The sequence below is a fragment of the Merops nubicus genome, unplaced genomic scaffold (genome assembly GCF_000691845.1).
Source record: "Merops nubicus isolate BGI_N331 unplaced genomic scaffold, ASM69184v1 scaffold5777, whole genome shotgun sequence".
NCBI lineage: Eukaryota > Metazoa > Chordata > Aves > Coraciiformes > Meropidae > Merops > Merops nubicus.
In genome coordinates, this window is record NW_008619501.1 from 75,272 (window position 1) to 100,277 (window position 25,006).

Here is a 25,006-nt window from a genome sequence, read left to right on the forward strand (position 1 = left end):
AGCCTTTCAGTTAGCATTTTTCAGTCAAAATATTTTCTTGAAATACTTCAAGGTACTGCCAGTATCTCATCCAGTACAAAAGACGATACCACTGGATTTTTGATAGGTGGTCATTAAGGAAAGAAAAGGCCTCTTTTTCCATGAATAGAAAACCTCAGATACATTTTATGCCTTATTAAGCATTTACAGTGTCTCAACACCATGCTCATCACAACAGCTATGCAGCTTTCGTTGAAGAAGAGCAGCAATAAGAACTACTACCAAATACAAACAAGCACATCATGAACAGCTTACTCGTGACCATACCATAGATTAACTGAAAACCAAGACTAGAAAGTCTATATATGCAGTTACTTGTACACATTTAAGAAATCAAGCGGTACAAGTAAAATTGTTTCAGGAATAAAATTGTTCTGAAATTGCAAAATCTTCCATTAACTGCTTTCACATGTATTTTGATAATTTAGTATGCTCCAATGGAATTTGGCAAGTGTTCTGCACAGTGAAGAAAAACAGACTATTTGGTGACATTTCACAGGGAGCAGAGACTGGCAAAGCAGATGGTATTATCATTGTCAATACAGCAAACACAAACATTAACAACATACAGAACTTAATTTCTACATACAAACTAACTTTAGGTAGTTAAGATTGCTAGTAACAACAATGAAATTGTTTCCTTAAGTTTCTCCCATAAACACCTACTGATAAAAAAAAGGCTGCAGAACACAGCACATGAGAAACTTTCTCTCCACCCCTTAACAGAGCATGTCATCTAAGCAAAATAACCAGGTAAATACCACAGTACATACATAGCGCATACCAGCATGACATGTATAATCTGCTTATGTGAAATTTATTCATTTATATTTGCTGGGTGTATCTGACATGCACCATTCTAATGCTATAATCAAAGCTAAGTGAGAAGAACTGTAACATTTAGGTGATTAAGTAGTACATTAGAAATGCTGTGCTATAAGAAACTTAGGCATCTAAGTTACCACGAAATAATCTCTTCATTACTTAAAACACAGAAATTAAAACATGGAACCAGAGAACAAAATACAGAATACCAACCCTCAGAAAGTTAGGATCTATCGTATTTGAAATTAGGTACTTCTGTGCTGGATAAACAAACCCAAAATCTCTAGCACACAATTTGAAATACTTTTGAGATTACTTTAAGCATGAAAAATTTCATCCCTGACATTTGATAAAAGGGTCATTCCAGCTAAAAATATTTAGTTCAAATTCTCTAAACTTTGAGTTCTCACAAAGAAAATGGCAAAATCTTTATGTGAAAAAATATGATCATGAAAAAAAAAAAAAATTTTCATTAGTTTAGTAAATGGTCAAGTGTAACTTTCAATGTATATGTAATTCATTAAGGCTGGTTCCATCTTTATTTAGTTTATTCTATACTTTTTAAACACATATTATGTGACTTTGTTGGGGCTTTTTTGGTTCCTAATTCAGTTACTATAATCACTTTTCAAGATCAAAGCCAGAGAGTAACTTATCTTGTTACAGGCAAGAACTGATAATTATGGTAGTAAGACAAGCTGGTCTAGTTCAAAAACTTCTGAAAGTAAAATATTTATTAATGTAAAAATAAAGGGTATTAACATAACAGTAATATATTACTAAAACATGGTTTTTCAGCAGAAAACAGGAGAACAAAGTTAACATTCTATGGTTTGAAGTCTGTGACATACACAGAGATATCAGCATCCAGAGGAATATAAAATTAAATTATTAGTGCAGAGGTTTTGTATATTACACAGATGTTACAATGAAAAGCTGAGCTAGTAACAAAGAGTAAAGGAGTTCTCTCCATACAAATACCTACATCTATTACACTTTCCCAGATCTACATTTAACCTAATTATTACTTAACGCAGTTATTGTAGCAGTAATTTTTGGGTAACATCTTAAATTACTTTAAATGAGATTTATTTTTTTTTTTTTTTGTTAAGCACAACTTAACTGCAAGAGTATAGATTCCACGTGATCTCCAGAGAGTTATTCAAGCTCCCACTATCTGTGGCAGTGGAGAAAACCCTAAATCTCAGTTTTAAGTACTGGGGTATTTATGTTGCATGGCATGTACAAGTCAGTCCTTGCACATGCTGCTTAACCTCTAACTCATCTCAACTAGAAAGCCAGTAAAAAGTCATCAGTGCAATTCAGACACTGAACAGTTAATATCATGTTCATAATTGTAGTCTCTTGCCCCTTGGCTGACCAAAACATAGCATTTGTTGGCCAGTTAGTAATCAGACCTTGCCCATATGGAGATTGCACAGTAAGAAATGCTGCTACAGATTTATCTGTGTTTTCCAGCAATGCTTCAATAAGACAGTAAAGAATCCATGATGAACAGTAGCACCTCATTCTCCCTGTGAGAATAAGAACTGCAGCCTTCTCTCTTGGACACCAGCAAAACATGCTTTCACGATTTCAAGCACAGATTACCACAATAAAAACCTTGGTCTGCCTTAAGAACTGCTTGTTTATTACTGTTTCTTCTTGGTCTGCCTTAAGAACTGCTTTTTTATTACTGTTTCTTCTTGGTCTGCCTTAAGAACTGCTTGTTTATTACTGTTTCTTACTAACGAAATTCTCAGAGTAACATTAAAACAAGTCACAGATCAAATAATATCTTTTAGGAATTTTTTAGGAATTTTTAATCCTAAAAATCGGGATGGTTTCCGTATTTAGGTTGTTCTTTTTCACTAAAGTAATTCTGTTAGTTACGAGACTCACAAGCATTGTATTTTCCAAAGGGTAAGCCTGAAACATACTCAACTAGAAAGTTCTCTTTACTAGGACATGTATTCCAGCAACACAACATTTAACAAATTAAGAACTGCTTCAAATTGTCTGCTGGAACATTTCAAAACAAACAGCACAATAAGTAATTTCAGACAGAAAATTGAGGTTGTGTTAATTGTATGATAAATGTTATTGAATATATTGCTTGCTACAATAAAAACTAAATTGTTTTTATGAAGCAGTACTTTATAGTTAAAACCCCAAGACAGTAAGCAATATTAAAGAATACAACCATCTTAAAATAAAAATATCAACTTTTCCTATTAAAAGACACCACAGTTCTGCAAGGTTAGTTTTAGTGCCAGAGTTGACTTACCAATTACAAGATTATTTACATTCGTTTCTAAATGAGTAGAATATCAGCCACTGGTGATAACTCAAAAAGCTCAGAATCTTTTTCTGATCATTGCAGCTGTAAACTAGACAAACCAGATTACAGATGTGATGTCAAAACACAGTTTTTACTCAGCAGACTGCATCCTAATGCTTAAAATGCTCGTTAAAAAAAAAAAGCCAAAATAAAGATGCATTTAAAAGTATAGCTGGGATTTAGAATGAATTACTAAATCCTTTAAATCCACATTATTCACCTCTAATAACCTCTCTTGCTGAAGGCTTTGAGAGCTTGTTTAACTGACAAACAGCTTTACAAACCCCATGCAAATACGATAGATCAGATCTACTAAAAAAGTAAGGGAGAAGGGGATATCAGGCTGGCTTTCCAGATCATTTTATTAAAGGTAATAGAGCTTTCCTTATTAAATAAAAAAGTTCCAAAGCAGATTTTCAAAACAAACAAGTAACACTTCCAGTATACAGCATTTTCCTCCACACTCATAACTTGCATTTTATAAGAGAACTTAAGTAAATTATCAAGTATTCAGAATACGTGGTGTTTATTTCAGATATTCAAATTCTTTAATAAAATGTTTACAGTGATATTTACAAAATTACCTAAATAACACCATTTTTAGCATAGAAATTCTAATGTGTATAACAGAAGAACCTCAGCAGTAGCTATACCTCATTAAGTGAAGTGTTACAACTGATCAGAGAAGCCAACAGTTTCCTTTGTCTTTTCAAACTAGGTGTCTGTCACAGCTCAGTATCAAAATGCAGCCACAAGAATTCACCATATAGTAATCCCCATACACAAAAAAAATCAAAATCTTCAAAATATATTAATCTTGTTATCTTGTATACCATTCATAAGTTTCATCCATGCATTCAACAACAAAATAAAATCTATTTTCAGCTCCTCTGAGCAGAAGACTCCACCTGATTTTTTAAAACATAATGTGCACATGTATTATTAAAGGTGGAAAAGAAAAAAATGTTAATACCTTAATACAATGATAGTATCTTTAATCTCAAGGGCACTGTTTTGCTAGATGAACTGCTAAAGAGATAACAATATTCGTTCAAATTCATTAGCTAATTTCAAAGTTATTCTGTCTAACAGCATACCAAAAAATTAAATATCCTCACCTACTACATTTGTATTACCACATCTAACTGATTTTCAGTTCTCTTTTCTAAAAACTAACCCAAGATATAAACATTTATGCCAAGACACTTAAGTAATTACTAAGGAGTTTCACTGTCCTGTGATTGCATAAGGATTTTTTCATTTTTCAGTAGAAAAATTACACTTCCATCATATAATTTTAGCATTAGATAATATAATCTTCATATGGAAGCTAAAAAGCAATCTGAACAAATCAAAAGGGATCTATCTCTACATTTCTTTATGAAAATTAATTATATACTAACTGCCATAAAGAGAGTCAATAAACCTTAAAACACTGCAGAAGTTGCTTAAATCGCTTAAAAGTGAGGCAGTGGAAGTAAAAAAAATAGACTACAAAATTAGAGATAATTTAAGAATAACTCTCAAACTATTGACCTCTAACACAAAACTACAAAAGCTGTGTGCTTCTGTTTTTTACTGTATCAAATTAAATAATCGCTTGGAAAAAAGCTAATATTATAAACAATCAACATTTGCATTAGATTAGGAATAAAGGCAAGTTTATTAAATTAGCTACAGTTCTGCCAGTATTTATTCTCGTATTTTTGTATCATGTACCACAGAGGTAATATATGCATTGACCTTAAATACTTACAGAATTCAAAACGAAGATCCACAAAGAGCTGCTGTGCTGATTCAAAGGTAACCCAGCACTTCATAAATGATATCATGTACTCAGTGCAAGAGAAGATTTTCAAATGACTACAGAGATCCACAGCCATAAATCTCTATGGAGCTATATAAAAAAAGTAAATCTGACTAAACACAATGCATCAAATTCCCTGAGCAAAGAAGCTCTAATCTCTCTAATCTCTTTTACTCAAGGTATCTGGTGCATCATCATGCTACATACAGTCCACCTGAACTTTCGTATATCTATTTTAGTACTCCCTGTAGAAAAGATAAACACCACAAAAACAAAAAAAACAAACCATGCAACTCAACTAAATAGAAAACCACCCTGGTAAGTACTATCATAACAAGGAGAAGCTGCTCTTATCATGGGTGAAAAAAAAAAACAAACCACCACAACACTAATACAAATGAGACTCATCATCATTGTTGCACTTTTCCAAAAGCTGCCACTAAGTTCCTAGGCTACACCTCTCTTCTACAAGCCAACAAACTTTAAGGAACAGGACATACCAGCTCCTCCTAAGAGGAGGAGATCTGGAATTTCCTGTTCTCTTCCCACCACCAGATTATGCTTTACAAAGATCCTGTCTGCATTTAAGAACACACAAAAAAAAAGGCAAAGTCCTCTCCACTGAAGGCTTTTAGGCTGGAGTAGTTTCACTCTTTAGCCCACAGCTTCCTTCAAGGAAAAACTGGGCCCATTTCTTCTCTCCTTTTAAAGCCAGCAGAGGACTGCCTCAAGGGTGCCTCACCAACACAGACACTTACTAGCAATATTAAAGAGCAGACAAAAAGGCTTTTCATAACTTCTTTACTTGTTGAGGAGCCATAAACCAGGTTTTCCTCTTCATTTCTTTTTGGCTCAACTGGCAGCTGTAAGCCAGGAGAAACAATCAAGTTTAGGTTCAAGAACTAAAGTTCTTGAGAAAAAAAAAAAAAAAAAAAAAAAAAAAAAAACACAAACATGGAACCTACATCAACACAAAGCACCAAATAACATCAAGCAGGATTAATCTTCCAACTAAGGTGCTGGACTCACTCCAAGCTCACATTCTGACAGCCTTTACTGCATGTAGAAGGACTAGACGTACTTACATGTTACATGTAAAATATGAGGCTTTTAAGTAACACTGATTTTTTTCAAACATCAACTCTCATTCTGAAAATGCATTCAATATCAAATCACATTTAAATCACATTTTCTACATATTTGATAAAGGGGAGAGATTAAGATATACAAAGTTTACACCATCCAAGAGCATTTATGCTTTCATCTATTACAGAAATAAACTTTCTTTTTCTTAAGTATTAAGCTGCAAGATACCTAATCGAGTAACAAAATCCTTGCAAAGAGTCTCATTAATGAACATGAAAACATTAAAAGAACGTTACTATAAAATCACCTCACAAACTGCTTGAATCAAAACTAAGCAAGTTAATTTTAATTACTTTATTTGAACAATAGTGAAGTATTAACTTCTTTTTGCAGGGAACAAGCCATGGAAAATTGCAAAGTTTTAGAATGGTCTCAGAAAACTATTTATATGAAATTAACAATTTTATGTTACTAATAAAAGCACTGTTTCCAAGTTTGTCCTTCCAACCCCTTTAACCTTCCCTGTCATGAGGGCTGACTGATAAAGTTAACAGCTGTTTTTTCTTCCTCATGCTACAAAGCATTCTCTTCCTTTTTAAGGCTAGTACACTCAAGCAACAAACAGCAGGATTTAAGCCAGCTGCTAGAACGTCACAAACCTATATATTTAGCTCCCATCTCACTTATTGTCATCCCTCTGTGTCAACCACATAATGTCCCTTTTGCTCCAGTCCACGGACATTTCTCACTGAGCTGACAACACCACTGCTGGCTAGATCAGCAGCCAGGAGGTACAAGAACACACAACAACAAGGCAGAGACCTTATCAGTTATCAGAGACAGAAGCCATGCCTTGTCAAATATACCCGACGTGAAAAACAGTTTGAGATTCGTTGTTCTCCCCACCTCCCGCCTCCCAATTCCCGAGCTCGTTTTCATTCTATAAATTATGTGGTTGTTTATATAAATATTAACTTCAGAACTTCACGGAAAGAGCAATTTGTTCTTTTAGTATGCTTAATTAGCATTAGTTATTTTCACCTAATAGGACAGAAATTTTCCAGTTTGTACTACATTCATTTGCACTATTTGCCTCACTTCTGCTTTCTCAATGCTTTTCATACATACTAATATAAACCGTGCATTAAAGTCACATTTGCTCTCTATTTAAGACTCTTTTAAATGTTAACCCTTTTCCTCATGCCACAAGTTTAAAGAAAATCTTAATAGGGTAGTTTCAATTCCATTTCAAGTAACTATAAAATAATATCCCTCAAAATGAATTTTATGCTATACGTTCTGTTCATGTAAAAACACTAATCTAATTACTGTCATATTTTGGAAATAATTGGATTTTAAATTGCTTAGAATTATCAACATAAGTGAGAAAGCTGTAAAGATAGACAAATTAACAATTTCATGGTTTTAAAATAGGAATCTCTGTTATCGTTAGAGGCCCATTTGCAATGATTTAAAGGCCCACAGTACAGCTCAGTAGTTCCCTCCTTAAAGTGGACATAAAAACCTTTAAACAGTAATTGAAAGATTGTTAACAGAAACTCTTTCAGGAAAATCAGATCCCATGAACAACCTTAATAGTAGGCATGCTAAAGTGAGATAGTGAATAAACTGTTTTATCCTATTCACCAAGATGAGGTTTTCAGAATTGTGACAAGACATCAGTTTCAGTAACACCAGGAGATGAGTAAAAATTGGTCAATTCTGTGCTCTACTTGGGAATCATGACATTTGTCTGGAGTACTAACAAGTTCTGCTGGGTTTAAATCGGTCTCCAAAACCTAATTGTAGGTTCCAGCAGTGCCTGCTAAACCTCACAGTTTACATCATCGAACTCATATTCCAATAACAAAGGGTCCTCAGGATATAGAGTCCAACAACTAATTTCCATAATAATACCTTTTAATTAGGTGTGACTACATGTGACATTACAGCAAAATTGCCAACTTTAAGTGCCTTGGGTAGCCTACTTCCAATTCTCAGTAATTAGAAATGAGAAATACTTTAAATTAAAGCACCACTGCAGATGGTTATACCGTTGTTACAAATACTTCGCAGAAATGGGAATTCTTCTACTTATGGGATACCTTTTTAAAAAGAAAGGCAGTCCCTCTTCCTCCCCCAAAAAGGAAGAGTTGACCAAGCACAAAGACTTTGAGGTTATACTTAAGTTTATGCAAAGGAGAGGTGCTCAGTAACCACTTCATTTCATCTTATTAGTTACTGGAACTTCAGACAAAGTTCTGCATCCCTTTCAGGCAATAGATTTTATGCTGGATTTTTCAGCGGCTTAGAATTCTTTGTTCCCAAAATAAATTTATTAGTCACCTCGAAAGGTGGGAGGAAACAGAAGTTGCACACTGTTGAATCAGAAGACCTGAAAACTGTATTATATAAATAGTAATTACTGGTTTTTCCTCCACAATAGTACTCTTTGACAAGCGAAGTTTAAAAAAAAAAAAAGCACCACATCAAGAAAAAGAGCAACTAAACCCACGATAAAGATTCATAGCAATGTTCTGTGCGTAAAGGCAGACACTACCAATGACAGCTGTGATGAAAGTTGCCATATTCTACCAAGATATTTGGTGAAAAAAAAGTGTTTTATGACATTTCTGGAATGACAAATCAAGGTATTTAACCTCCCTAAATATAAACATGCTTTCAATTCATGTAATGATTTTAATTACCTAATTTCGCTAAATAGTAATTTGAAAATCATAACTACTATTAAATCAGTTTTGCTTTGCTCCTTCACTTTTACACACGTTTGAGTATTGGTACTGCAAGTGCAATCTGATTCATGGAATTAAAGCTCTCTATTAGAAACAAACTCAGATCTCTATGGATTCACCAAGGAAAGGAATCAGAATACTTCCCTGGTTTGATACCAATCAACTTCTGAAATACCTATTTATAGCTTTAAATAGATTGAAGAGGCTCCAACTATTTCAAATAATCAGAACTACAAAACCTCACTTTTTAAGCAGAGAATGATAGTGCTTAGCCACAGGAGCTCTGTACATCACAACCAATTTCCATGTACATTGTTTGCACAGCATTAGGTCATTAGGAGTTGATTTACCAAACTAGATCTAGAATTTTATGCCATGAAAATACTGAGACACATCATGGAAAGTAATTTAAAATTGTTGCATCAAAACAAAAGAAATCCCCCTTCCAAAAGTTTTAAACAGTAGGTGTATAGAACAGATAGGTTTGTCATTCTGCTACAGATGTCAAGTGACATGCTTTAACCAAGTGTAATGAGAGAAAGAGACCCAGAGCTTTCAAGGTCTACTTGCTGTTGTCCAATTATTTCTTCTAAAAACAAACCCGTGACATAACACAGATACGTTTTTCAATGTTAACCATATTTGAAGCAAAAAATTGAACAATTCCTTTCACCTGAAAAAGCAATTACTAAAGTGTTCAATACGCGTGTATGGCTGCAAGAATCAGTAAGTTTGCAAACTTCAAGCCTAGAACTGCAGGAAAATGGGTCAGAAATGCAGATGATCTCAAATTACAGCCCTCGGAATATTTCCTTTAGTGTTTTAAGATCTAATCCACCTTGTTTGCTGTGAATTACAGCTAAAAACTGTAAAAAATACTTAACTTTAACTCTCTATCTGTAAGAAGATAATATATAAAAATGAGGCAAAACTGAAAAGCACCTGAAACACCTTAAAAAGCCCAACTACTCGGGGGCATTAAGGGTACAAGACTTAAAGCAGATGCACTATATAGTTACATAAATACAGCATCAAGCAGTACAGAGCGCCAGTATTAGTCTTGTATTAGGGTACTATCAGCACCTTTGTATAGCAGATCATATTAAATCTATTATCCTAAACATTTACAATTACAGCACTACTAAAATAGCAGCATATCAACAATTACTCCATTCAGGCTTCATTTCTAACTAGATTTGCCTTCTAACCAGGAGCATTTAAAGCAAGGTGATACATGTTACCACATTCAACAGTTCTGTGATGACCACCACAGTCACTGAAGCAAAACAGGAACTATCTCATATTTGCCACAGGAAAAAAGACATAAGGAGGAGTTATCAAAAAGCTTTCAGATGCACCTCAGATTCACATCCCAATCTGCCTCTCAGGAGTAATATATACATCTCCATACTTTAAGTTACCTTCCAGCCCTACTTATGCTACAAAGCCAGAGTTCCAGGTCTCTTGTTCAGCTTGCCCACGCACTGACTCCTTGAATAAACAAGGATCCTTCAGAAAGACTCACAAGCCTTTGTTTGCAACTTGCCAGGTCTCAAAGACAACATTGACACTTGTAGAAGAAAAGTAATATGCAAAATAGTGTTTTGGCCGAACTAACTTGCAAAGATCTAAAGTGATCAAAGCCTCAAAAAATACTATATTAGTATTTGTGCTGAGTGACAATAACTTTGCTTTACTTTTAAAGTGACATTCACTTTCAAAACAATAGCAATCAAGTAGTCTAATTTAAAATAAAAAAAAAAAATCAGACTAAACATGATGACACAAGTTTAATATGTTTGAATACTATATTCATCAGCAGCACTTAAGAGCCATTAAGAAGACAGCAATCAGTAATTTCTACTAATCTCAATAATAAATTTGGGACAGCAATACAGAGGTACCTATTTCATGCAGCATTCACATTTTTAGACCACGTGTACTTGACAGGGAAAAAGAAAAAAAAAACTGATGCATATTTAAGACAACTTAAAATCATAATTCAGCTGATGCCCTTCGCAGGGCAAGCAGTCCCTGCATGACTAACAATAGAGCAAAGCCTTCAGTGTCCTTTGACAGTCCAATTCCTAATGTTTGTAACTAGAATGAACTCGGAAGTTTTGGGTCAGTGCGTTCTGACTGTTTATAAACCACACAGCTGAAAGATCACAGAATCATTTTGGTTGGAAAACACCTTTAAAAATCATCAAGTCCAACCATTAACCTAGCACCACCAAGTCCTCTGCTAAACCATGTCTCCAAGCACCTCATCTCCACATCTTTTAAATCCCTTCAGGGATGATGACCCCACCACTTCCTTGGGCCACCTGTTCCACTGCTTAACAACCCCTTCAGTGAAGAAGTTTTTCTTGATATCAAACTTAAAACTTCTCTGGAACAATTTGAGAACATTTCCTCTTGACCTACCACTTGTTACTTGGGAGTAAATACTGACTACCCTCTTTGCTACAATCTCCTTTAAGGTAATTGTAGAGAGCAATAAGGTCTCCCCTGAGACTCCTTTTCTCCAGGCTAAACAAGACTTGTGCTCTGGACCCTTTGCCAGCTTCATTCAGGACATACTCCAGCACCCCAATATCTTCCTTGTAGCGAGGAGCCCAAAACTGAACACAGTATTTGAGATGTGTCTCACCAGTGTTGAGTACAGGACATAATAGTCCTGCTGGACACACTATTTCTGAGCCGGGATGCTGCTGGCCTTCTTGGCTGTCTGGGCACACTGCTGGCTCACGATGTTCAGGCAGCTGTTGATCAACACCCCCAGGTCCTCTTCCACTGAGCAGCTTTCCAGCCACTCCTCCCCAGGCCTGTAGTGTTGCTACCCAAGTGCAGGACCCAGCACTTGGCCTCATTGAACCTCATACCATTGGCCTCAGCCCATCAATCTAGCCTGGTGCCTCCAAAGAGCCTTCCTACCCTCAAGCTCATCTACTCTCCTACCCAGCTTTGTATTGTCCACAAACTGACAGAGGGTGCCCTTGATTCCCTCATCCAGATCATTAATAAACATGTTGAACAGCAGAGGCCCCATCCTGAGCCCTGAGGAACACCTCTTGTGACCAGTCACCAACTGGATATAACTGTATTCACCACCACAAACAAGACCAACCTAAGCAACTTCTTTTTAAGCACCGGGTAGATTAATGTTCACCACTAGGACAGGTGCATCAGGCTTCCCAGAACACAGGGGTACTATGCTATAAGAGACAACCAAAATGACTCCAAGTAAGGTGTGAAAAGGATCTGGCTGCTCATCAGCCAGCATTGTTTCTCTTAAAATACTGAGTGTATATGAAAGAAAGAAAATGCATACACTTCAAAGAAGTGTAGCAAATTTAAGAAGGAATCAGTGCCTTGACAATTCAACTACTTTATACTGCTCTTAGTAAGAAAGAGGAAAGAAATGTATAAAAGCTTACAGTTGTGAATTAAAACCACCCCAAAGTAAATGAAATGAAACAACTGTGTCTAACTACTGCTTTTATCAGCTTTAAGAGGTAGCAGAGACTAACTGAATGTACCGAGTAGATCCATACAGTGGATGAATACCTATTAGCTACACAACCTCAGCATCTCCTGTGCAGAGATATCTATTGAGGGAACACTTGAATATCGGGTTTAGAATAAAACATGGAACTAAGGCAGGTAAACAGTTCTTAAGCTATGAAACAGAACATGGAAGAAGGGAAAGATCCAAACAGCAAGTTTACTCCATGAACCGGCATCTGTGAACTATCTTCCTCTCAACAAGAATAATGGAAAAAGACCAAGTCACTAACATATATGAGACAAATGCAGAGAAAAAAATCCTGTTCTTTTGAATTATGGATCAAATTCAAATCAGAAATTAATGCATCAAATGCAATATTACACATGACACTTTTCCTTGACAAGTGATATACACTTTAAAAGTTATTAATGAATTAAGAACTTCAAGAAACAGCAGTACCTAAAACTATCACACATCTTTTAAAATAAAGTTTGTGTTCTTGCTTAAAAGACAACTTTTAAAAATTAATACGCATCCACTCAAGGCTTGTGGTCAGATTTATTCTAGTAATAAACAGACCTTTTATTATTGAGGATATCTAAGCTGATTTTTACCTGAGTGTTTGATTTAGGAGAGGTAGAAAATACCAGGGTGATATTTTGACTGGTGCTCAGCACTACTTTTAATAGCAATTCAGGATGGGGCTCAGTGTCACCTTATCCCAGTGAACCATGGAGCAAGCATTATCAGTGAATACTTGCATCTCACTGATATACCTATATGAAGTTCCAGAACTTACGCTGTCCTCTGAAAAGTATTGAATTACTTTTGCAAGGGCAACTCTATAAAAGCTAAGTGTACACACAACAACATACAAACTACAGAGCTACTAAAAAGGAAGAAATATCTAATATGCCTGTCAAAAGCTCACTGACAGTCAGATATGAAGGGGGGTGGAGAGAGAAGAAAAAACTGAAGCAAGATAACTTGGTATTATTAACTCCCAGGTTATGTTTCTGGGGAAAGTAAAGCAGCTTAGTGTCACAGGTCTCCTTTGCCAAATAACCACAGGGGGAAAAAGTCTATAAACCTTTTAATTCTCAAGAAGGTGGTTTCTCTATATATTTCTTATCTCCTTAAAACATTGCACATCTCAACTACAAAACCCAATCCTTCAGGAGTCAACTTCACCTCTCTGAAGAAAAGGGAAGATCTGCTCTTGACTTTGACTGACTGAGTGCTTCTACTAGGGATTCTAATGCCTAAACAGTTGCAAATCCACATACGTATTTTAAACAGAGACCTACCTTGTTCTATTAAGTACAGTTTTAGCCCTTATTGATATATTTCCATGTTTACTGTTGCACAAAATCCCAGTTAAAGTACACAGGATGTTAATGCACAAAAAACTACCAACAAGTTCAGCAGCTGTACCAAATTGTACCTGACCTATTCACAACAGCAAGCAATAAATGTCATGCTGAAGCACTTCCTCCTTTCTGTATCAAACCCTTCTTTATACTACAATGAAACATTTGAAAGCACAGATTGAACAAAAAAAAAAAAAAAAAAAAAAAAAAAACAAAAACAAAAAAAAAATTTCCCAAAAAAAATAAAAAAAAAAAAAAAAAAAAAAAAACAACGAAAACCAAGAACAATATTCCACAAATTTCTATGCCTGACAATTGCCTTTTCATTCTTTCTATTTACACACAACTCTTTGGTACTTAGTCTTGCAAGAGCTACTACTATACCAAGTAGGCAGAAGTACGAGGGAAAACAGTTCAGCAAAAGAAACTAACACAGAGTTGGAATACATGATCAACTGAAACCATGCACCCAAATATTTTTGTAGTTCATGACCTAAAGAAATTTCTGCGCATAAAGTGCAGAATTCTAGAACAAAAGAGGGTATTAAGAAGAAAGCTCTGATGAAATAGATTGCCCATTGAAAGACTAACTCCACAATTACAATTGAGAGATGAGCCATAATGAAAGGCACCATGCATGCAAAAATGAGTTGACTACTAGGTCTTAACTTGCTCTTCAAAAAGTTCAGTTGGACACATACTTTGCAACCTCAAATTTTCTAATTCCCAATGTTAACCATTCCTAGTAAGCTCAATTTATCCTGACTGAAATTTTAGATATTCACAAAAACAGTAATCTACAAACTAAACTCATTTTCTAACCTACCATTCTCCTTCATTACTTTGCTTACACACATGCTCCTTTTCATCCTTGGTGCACAGAAGGCACTAGCTGTTAATGTCGTATTAGATGACTCCAACCCTTATGACTGACACCTGTATAGTGACTAAACAAGAAAAATATTCTTTCTGCTTATTTCTGAACAAAATGATGACAAAAAACAAAGTAAGCTATTGAGGATGAAGCAGGGCTCAAACCTGGCCTTTCAGAAGGTGAATCAGATGGGCAGTAATGGAAGGATGTCCCATAAAACTTCTGACAGGATAAAAAAGCCTCATAATATTAAGGCATATCTCCGTTTAATTAGCATGTAAATGAAGGAGACCCTTCTCAATAAATCCATTCCCGTACCATTTGCAACCAGAGTGTGTAATGCCTGTCATAAATATATAAAGTTCCAACTCATAATTAACTTTATTTTTCCCACTGCTTCTATTAGAATGTTTTTCCAAATATCTCATTCAGATTGAAAATTAGTAATGAAACTATTTTAGTTCTTTCACATACATTTATCCTTGTATCAGTAGCTGACCTTTTGACAAACTTTCCTCCAGCCCTGCTGGTACTCTACAGCCCAAGTTCTTTTACAGAGATCAGCTATATTCTCTCTTTGCTTCCTACTGCAAGGGTAAAGTAGGCTAGCCCTTTTAGCCTCCTTCCCTGTTTACCACTAGGGAATGAAGAGCTTAAATAAAAGAATCAGAACAATAAATAAAGATGATGTTATCAGTTTCCTAATCCGTATTAGGGATGCTATTAAACTCTGATATTACCAAATTGAAAAAGGATTTAAACGTTTTGTCAGTAAGTTCCCCATAGTAAAATGAATCCCTGTGTTCCTTCTGTTGTACTAATTAAACAGTTTTAACTGAAATGGTCAGAAAGCAGACACAAGCTGTTTATCACTGCTGGCCTTTGAGCTTCAGTATACTCAGAGGACGTGGTGCTGTAGATGCGATAATTACGGAGTTCTTACATTTTTACTGAAGAGGCACAGATGAGTTCCAACAGAGAATTTCACATTAATCAGAGCTAACAGAGTACTTATTAATAATAAAGCTGTGATTATAATAGAAAAACATTTATTCAGTCCAACATTTGTAGGTACTAATTCCTAAAACTGTTTAAATTGATATCAGAAAGTTTAGTCTCAGCTCCTTAGGGAAATTCAAGAAAATTAATCATTTATCTGAAGCATAAGAAATGCTAAATACTACTAACTATTCACCAAAAACAATAGCATATCCTCCATTCTTCTGCTTCCTAAGAGCTCAATAATTTTCCTCACATTTTCTCCTTTTTTAAACTCTGTAGGAAGATATAACTCCATCAATCAGAAATATCTACAAACTGTAACACCAAAGACTTAAACAAGCATACAGAGTTTTAACTGTAGAAAGGAAAATTCTTAACTGAAGGGCAAATTATGAACAACTAAAGGAATTTAACCTTTGGGTGCCTTCTGCACAATTTCTCTCTCAAGTTTCAGGAGCACGTACATGATTCAGAAAAGCTATGTAGCTCAAATCTCATTTTTAAGACTAAAAAGATCCAACAGCTCCCAAGGATGATAGAAGAAAATGATATATACAGATACATACCATCGCATTGCTGTAGCTTGCTTTGGAAAACCGAGTCAAAAAGCAGATCGACCCAGCAGTTACGTGATTTATCAAACTGTGGCTACATCACAGAAAAATGTTCCTTATTCATACAGAAGACAAATTTCTATTCTTTAACAAAATTTTTGCATATCTTCTGTAGAAGTAGAAATTCAGACTCTACGCTGTTGGCATTTAAAAACCACAGTCTGTTGCAAACAATTTATTTTTTGGAAAGCTGAAGCCTATATTAACGACGGTGTTAGAAAAACTCAATACACACATATAAAACACTAAACTTTTAAGAGACTAGAGGGAATTTTATATATTTTTTAGGTTTACTAATTCAATCATGTATCACTTCCTCTGTGTAGGTACTCAAAGGAGCAATATCAAAGTCAAGTAGGAGATTACAACTCTGTTTCTTGTTTTATATATACATGTATGTTTATATATACACACAAAATATAAGTTTGTTTAAACTGATGATAGACTATTTTTATGCCTTATTTAACTTTGGATTCTGTGTACAAAATGGTATTACAGTACTATTTGGTACTCATTGCACTGAGCTAGTCTATACGCTTAGAATGTTAAGGAAAAAATATTTACCTGAATAAGAGTATTAAAATTTCATAAAAGTTTGATGATCATTTGTCATTAAAAACATCAGTAAATCTACACCAGAAAAGTTTGTGACCACTCTTCTCTGAATAACCTTAGTTTAGGTAAGTTTATCCATCTTTATGTCTTTGTAAGGTATACAACTTGTCAGCTGGAAGAGAATGATGACAATAGAAAGAAGTAACTCGATTTATCTGATAAACTCAGTCTGATGTCTTCACTGTATCTGATAACAAATCAATTGCCAGATATAAGTAATAAGTTTTCACGTAACACTGTTATTACAATTAAATTACCTTTACAGGTGAAATTAATCTTTACAAGTGGATTTTAGAGTTTGGTTTGGTTTCTTGAGACAAGTTGGAAGCACTGTACTCCAGACCTTCTGAGTGTTGCACTAGCCTGAATACAAAGCAGGTTATTTAATGTCTAACTTGCAGAGAGATCTTAGAAGGGACCTACATAAAAAACTACAGGTGTTGTGGGGGGTTTTTTTGTTTGTTTTGGGTTTGGTTTTTTTTGTGTGTGTGTGTTTTGGGGGGTTTTTTTGTGTGGGTGGTTTTTTTTTTTTTTTATGTAGTGGTATGCTCTGGTTGCTTAACAAACTATTGAGAGTGTGCAGATCACATTCTGAGTAACTATGGACAAACAGAGACAACACATAGACTTGGCAAGAGCACACAGAGAATGCTGAGCCTGGCTCTCCAGTGAAGCTTTAGCGACCAAGTACCACCATAGTGGGAGAAGCTGTACATTTTCTAGGAAACATTTCACATCAGCTCAAAGGAGCAAACTAAATTTTTATTCCAGATCACATGCATACAAATCACAGGTCTCTCCAACTTCTGAATTTGGAACAACCTATTAAAATAAATCAGTGACCACTTCAAGGAGAGTCTTCTGAAGGCAGATGCAGAGGGAGCAGTAGCTAGAGAAATCAGACACCCAAAGTTACACAAGCACTTTGACAGTAACTAGAGACAAACTTTGCTGCTTGTTTACACTACATTTGACAATTAACTGAGAGTGAAAAACTAAGCTACTGAACCCTGTATTTCTGTAAGAAAAGCTTAATTAGGAAATCCAATTCCTTTTTCTTCCTCCTATCTCATCATCCTGGTACAGCAAGCATGAAGTTCTGTAAAAACTACAACCGGTAACGAAGGAAAAACTTTGCAAAGTATTCACTGCCGAGTTACAAAACCAAGATTTCAACTACTAACCTATGTTTTAAAAAGCCAATAAGCAACATAACTAATAGGGAGAGATATCTAAGTACAGAATTATTTACATCACTTTATGGAATAACTGCATAGCAGCAGTTCCTTTTTTAGAATTCCTTGGAATTGCAGAAAAGTCATTGTTTAGGTGTAGGAATATGTACATATACACATATATATGTGTATATGCATGTAGTTGATTCAAAAGAAAAATGAAAGGGGAGGGAAGAGGGATGTCCTTACTGCCAATGCCAAGTCTTTGAACACTTTTTCCAGTGCATTTACTTTAAACCAAAAGTAACAAAACAACTTTGTGCCAACTGAAAAGGGAGAAGAGACATCTGTTTAAATATCTGGTTGCGCATAGTAACATGCGCTTTATTTTCTTAATGGAGTATGGCACAGGAGGGTTTTATTTAGCTCCTGTATGTTTTAAGCAGCATTAAAGTAATAAAGCTCAATTTGGAGAACTTAATCTGATCAATGATACAAAGAAAAGCCACAGAAATACACAAGTGTTACTTGCATACTTCCATTTTTTGCTGTCCTGTACTTTCTTCCACTTTGATGCAGAAATTCCCCACCTGAACCATGCACTCCTCCACTGCTACGGGAACTCTAAATTCTATTAGGGAAGAATAACACCATTTCTTATTTTGTTGGTAATCAATGAAAATGGCTGGGGTAGATCTTGACAGGACTACTTTTCCCCGAGTTATTTTAAGAACCCATTCAGACCATAAGAGTTCTACATAGCTCTTCTAGTTAAAGGAAACCATTCTCCCTCAAAATGCATGTGTACAGTTTTATAGAACACTCAATGGAGAACATAACACTGGCATGCAAGCAAGGAACTCTGCTTAAGGGGCAGAAAAAAACAAACCAAAATAAAATAAAAAAAAAATACAACAATCAAAAAAAAACCCAAACCAAACTAACCCCAAGATAAAGACACCTCTATATGAAACTGAACTGTTTACACAGGTATGGGACAAATACTAATTGAGATTGCACAGTCTCCAAAATGTCTCTAAAGAATCTCCAACAGACTTCTTAGAGACATAGTAAAAAACACTGTCCCAGGAACTACTGCCCTCATAGAACTCACTATACAATGTCTCAGGACTTACAGTACTGACTGAACAAGACAGATCTTAGTCCTACAGCTTTATAACCCATACTACTATGGTATTTAACAACCTTCTTTCACTCGTAATCACTACAAATCAAGCCACAAAGTGGAACATACACTGCTTCCCTGAGAAGTATCTTGTCAAAAGCAATTCAGTGTGATCCAAGGGTAGCATCACATGAAATTTGCATTTAAAGACGACCACAAGGATCAAAAAATCATTTAGGGACTAAAAAGATATACTTACATCTGGATATTCTTTTACAGGCACATATAGTTTCTCTTGTAACTGTACAATAGGTCCCACAGCATCTGGTAATTCTGCACTTCTCTTCTCCGTACTACCATTTAATGTGTCGTTATACATGTCTTTCCGTACTCTGCTAATTTCTGTGGGGGGAAAAACGTATATTAGGTATTAAATACAGTAACAGATTATAATCTATCATGACAGTCTTCTCTAATCCTTCCCAAAATCTTAACGCTACTGCCTTCCTCTCTTCATGAGAATCATGGTAACTTCAAGGAAAAAATCTACTCCAGCTTAGTTTAGGGGTTTGCTGCTTTTGGGGGCTTTTTTTTTTTTTCCCCTGTTGTTCTTGTGTGTGGGGTTTTTTTTTCTGTATTGTTTTTGCTTGGGTTTTGTTTGTTGGTTTTAAATTGCAACACCCATCTTAAATGTTTTCTTCATGTCTGTAAATTTCCTGCCTACTCATCCTGTTTATGGAATTCAGCTACTGAAGTAAAAATGTGCAGCTCCTTAAAACACTTAGAGAATATTTCACATTTTCAAAGGGATATAAAAATAGATCTTTTATGTATTTGTTAATAACAAAGCATCCAGAAAGGGAAAAAAGAACTCTCTACCTAATACAAAAAAGCATCTTTGCAGTACTACTTGCCAGTTATGAGATTAACTCTTATCAATTGAAAATGAAATGGTGGATCTTTCAGCAATGAGAAATCTGACAACCCAAAGGTGCACTTACTGAGCAATAAACTAGTAAATACCAAAGTGCCTGCAGTGAGACGATGAAAAAATAAAGGCAAGTATGGTATCAGAGACCTGGGTAACCTCTATATACACCCAAATGTCCTACCACTGCATTGCAAAGTAAAGAAAAACACAACAGCACCAGGGAATGCCGCAAGTGGGCAAGTACTGTTTCTACCAATTAAACCTATAGTACCCACATCTTGAGGTATTTACTTGCAAGATGTAGCTAAGTAGTTATAAACGAGGTAGATCAAAATTGTTAAAGTTTGGTGAAACTAACCTGGATGTAAATAAAAACATCAAATTGAGAACAGACAAAGCTTTCTCTTATTTAGCAAAAAAACCCCACATTTTTAACAAGAAGTTTTATTTCCTTTCTAGGTTTAAACTGCTACTATAATAAAACAACCCACATTTCATAACTTATGGAATCCTAACTAGTATAACATTTTCTCAATTAGTTTATATCAGTATCACTACGGAGTTACTTAAAATACATGTATTTTTCAGGTTCCAAACTGAAAATTAACATTTAACCAGGCATTGTTCCCAAAGCATTAAGATTTATGATAGCGTAACCAGGTATCAATTCCAGTCTTTTAGTTAGAATTGTAAAAGCTGCTCTAAAAAATCTTCAGAATTAAAATGAAACTGAAAACAGAAATTTTATGTTTTCATCTGACCGCAGGAAGCCACAAAAGCAAGAAGTCACTTGAAACTTTAGCAGCAGACAAGAGATTAATATAATCTCTGTTTCATAAATAACTTCTTCTCCAGCATATGATTTATAGCTGAATTTTCACCACTTGAGAAACTAGCAGGGAGAGGGAGAGCATCACAAATGACAAAACTCTGAAAGCCAGCAGACCTACATTTCAACCAAGTTACTCCGAATTAATTCCAACAAACTTACTTAGGATTATTCAAGAACAAGTTTTTCCACTGGAAGCTAACATACTCAATCATGTATACTACATAATGATGTAACACCTGTTTAGAAGGAAGAACACAAATATTGTCATCATATAATCATAGCTCAAGGAAAAAAATCCGCAGCTGCTTCTACACTGACAACTTTGGCAACAACACAAAATCTTCAGGACTACCGGCAGCATAAGTACTAACTTCAGTATATAAAGAAATTCTTTAGCATATCTCTTTGAACAACTATCTTTTTGGCAGACTTTGTTTCCTTCTCATTCTCTTCAGATTTGCCATTAACTTACACTACACCGAAACAAGCCAGGCAGCCTGCTGGTACTGAAGCATAAGTAGCAGTACGGTCACCTTTATTTCTATTTGGCAGCTACAGAGTAGTTGCACTGAAAATTTTAGATTGTACCTTTCACGTAGAATATGAACACTAACATTACATACCCTAGTTTTCATAGGAAAGAAAGAACACATTTTAATCTTTCCCTTGCAAATTGTCTTACATCATATGTGACACTGGAGAGCCAAACGCTCAGAACACGCACAGATAGTATGATAAGCTGACTTGAGGACTACTAATGAATCCTGGCTTGTGTGAAACCTAAGCCATCCATCATGCCTCAAATGTTAACCTAGAATGGCAGCCTCTACCAACTCGGGATTTTCTTCTCCACTACAGGATCAGACACCTAGAACTTAGTTTTCTTTGCATATGTAAGGCTCTTATCACCTCTCTCTACATTCAAGCCACTGGTAACACTGACAAATCTCAGGACAGGCATAGTCACCTACATGAACCTGGCATTATTGTTGGCTCCTCAAGTGTTCTTTCTTCTGCTTCTTGCCATTTTGCCTTCTCTCTTTGCTTTAGATACTTTCCCTAAGACCTCAGAGGTAATGTTCAGAACCAACAGGTGAAATAAGCATTATTCTCAGTTTACCTGTTCATCAGGTCTCCAAACTCTCTTTCTGTATATTACACTAAGAGTCTCTCTTGTCATTTCTCTTGTATTTGGAAGTACTGCTTAAACTATAAAATCATTAGATCAAATCTCCAGTTCACCAAATCCTTCTCACTTCTACCTATGGATAGAACATAACCTATCTTCCTTCTCAGCTTGTTAGACCAGCTGACCACAAGCACTCTCCTTAACTCAAAACGCTTGAAGTTATCTGCTTAATATGCATTCTGGGTTTTTTCAGATTCTGCTGAATCTTTCTACAAATCTTCAAGCATTTTTTTTTTTTTTGTGACTAACAACAGTTTTCTCCAATACCTGCCTCTTGTTTCAACACACTTAGTGTCTCAAGAAAAGTCCATACAAAAGTATTAGAAAATTTTGACCACAATAGTTTCTCTTTTTACTGACTCCATTAAATCAAATTCAAGCTTCTAGAGTCCTACCTTGCAACTCTGCCATTCACTTTAAGCAGTTATACATGTCTGTAGAACTGTCTGCCACCGTATTTGGAGCACCTCCCTCAGAAGGTCATTAAGACTCCAGAAAGCCTCACCAGCAGAATGTTAGGAAAGCTGAAAGCTCTACTCTCACCCCTAGAAAAATAACCATTTTACTATTATGAAATACATGAAAAAAAACTCAAATCTGAGGGCAGGAGTAGTACAAAACGTCACATGCTCAAAGCACACCTTTTTCATTTTTACCATTGAATCCACATAATATTAAAAGTAAGAACTCCTCCTGTCAACAGCCTTTTATTCAGGCTTATTTCACAATTTCTTACACACTATCAAGCAGACATCTCCATCTTCCCTTCCCAAAAGCTTTTTTTGGCATGCCTCTCATGAAATCACACTTCAAGTTTATTTGCACAGCTTTAGCTCCTCCACATTTACCATTCTTTACAAATTCTGCTACCATGATATCTCACAGGAAGCCAGATGATTTTAAAATAAGAAAAGCTTTACTTTCAAAGTGAACATCTAAGTACAGTTCTACTTTACCTCTATCTTAACATTGCAGTGGTAATTACATGTAACACTCTAGGGATTTAAGACAGAGATAGTAAGGAGAAATAATTATAATAGTAGATATGGCTTAAAAAAGCATACAGCAGCTTCACCATAGCTCTAAAAAAAAACCTGTGAGCTCTGGAAATGCAGTAACAGGCCTTCCAACAGGCTTTCCTTTGAAAAGATCAAAGTACCCATCTCTACTGTAGGTAGAAGCAGAAACTCCTACAAAGATTTCAAAATCCACACTATCCACCTTAAACAATATTCTGGTCTTTATGTTTTAAGCAATAATTTTAGCAGTGAATTACAAGTTTGTCTTGTTCACAGCAGGGAGGTAGAGGTATAGACTCAAAAAAAAGACAAACTGGTCTCAACATAATTATCTTGTTCTATCTTAAGGTAGAACCCTCCTATGGTGGCAGTGATGTGCATTCTGGTCCAGGAGAAAATTTTTCTTCCTCTGTCCCTGAAAGCCATGCAAGGAATGCAATCTTTTGTTTCTGCCATCTAGATAATACTTTTCAGTCTCTCCACAACTTTCTAAGATATGATCTGAAGCAAAACACATCGTACACACTGACTATATTTGCCTACAGAGATGCACTACTTTTGATTTCATGACACTTAGCGATGGAGTATTCCTGCCTCTTGAGCATGTGAAGGGCTGTGTTCAGAGGAATCGTTGCCATCACATTGAAAATCACCACGAAGTTACTGCTTTTCAGTTGTCAATTATCATTCCCTTGGAGCAAGACTGCACATGTGTTTAAGACAGTTGAAATGCAATGTAAAATTCGTTTACATAAACCACTCAGCAAACATATTCAAAGTAGGAATTCACTGACAAAGCTCCAATTCTTCCTCTCCCATTTCAGAGTTACAAACAAGCCTCAGCCCCAGTGCTTAGAGCTTCAGAATTTCTCAGCGTGAGGGCTTCTTTTACATTATAAAGCTGTATCTTTTGAAAGAACAGACTTGGACACTGCTTTTAAACCAATGCATTCCACACTGGAGTTTAAAATAGAGCTAAGAATTAAAAGAACTGAAACAAATCTTCTGACATCAAGAACTTGCTCCAAACCATTTAAATAGAGCTAAACTGATGCCATCCTCAGTCTATGTTAAGCCAAACACAACATCAAGCCATCAATGCACCCAGAATTTAACTCTTTAAACTGAGAAAAATAAGAGGTGTTTATCTGTCACAGAAGAGCCACTTGTGTCACCACTGATTTTTACAATACACAGTAAATGGAGGTGGAGCAAACTAACAGCGACCATCAGCAAGGGATTCAGAGCTATTTCAAACACTTAAAGCACTGGTCAGCATGCCTCCCTAAGGAAGCAAAGCACCACACTCCTAAAGATTCTCAATCACAAGCTATAGTTTCCATATGACGAAAAATAAGAAGTTATATGCAAGTTCTTTAAAATTAAAAATTTAAGACATACAGTAAGAAAAACAGTTATGTTCATATAGCTAAAAATCTATGCGGTGCTTGGATGCCAGTGATTTCACAGAACATGCTCTGATAACATCAGAAACATCTTTAGTGTGTTTTTTTAATGTGAAACGCAACAAAACACATGCAAAAAGTTAATATTCTTATAAAATATTTGTAATGCACACAACTGCTGCTGGATCATCGATTTAGGAATTTAAAAGGTACTTTTAAGCAACAAAATTTTTTTCCAATTCTTCAGCAACCATATACCACTGAGAATATGGAATACAAATCACACAGCAGTGACACCAGAAAACAAGTGTTTGCATTTCAAATTTCTTTTCATCTTGTAATGCCTTGGAAAAACTGTAGTTTCTTTTCCTTTGTTCCTCTGAGCCAAATCTAGCAGTACACTTTTGATGATTAAACTGTCAGTGCATTGATAAGTGGGCAGCACTTTCAGCAATTTGTCAGCACTCTCAGTATCAAAATTCAGTCATTTC

The 25,006-nt window shown here is 35.5% G+C and overlaps 1 protein-coding gene across 1 annotated transcript in view; it reads right to left on the minus strand.

The window, feature by feature from the left end:
• The window catches only part of LOC103776300 (protein quaking-like), a gene marked incomplete at its 3' end in the record, with an annotated part of 67,778 nt that extends 48,244 nt beyond the window's left edge, over positions 1-19,534 (minus strand). The window contains exon 1 of the mRNA XM_008943805.1: positions 19,398-19,534. Within this exon, the coding sequence (XP_008942053.1) occupies positions 19,398-19,517 (120 nt within the window). The remainder of the gene's footprint in view (positions 1-19,397) is intronic.
• Positions 19,535-25,006: the final 5,472 nt, after the last annotated feature.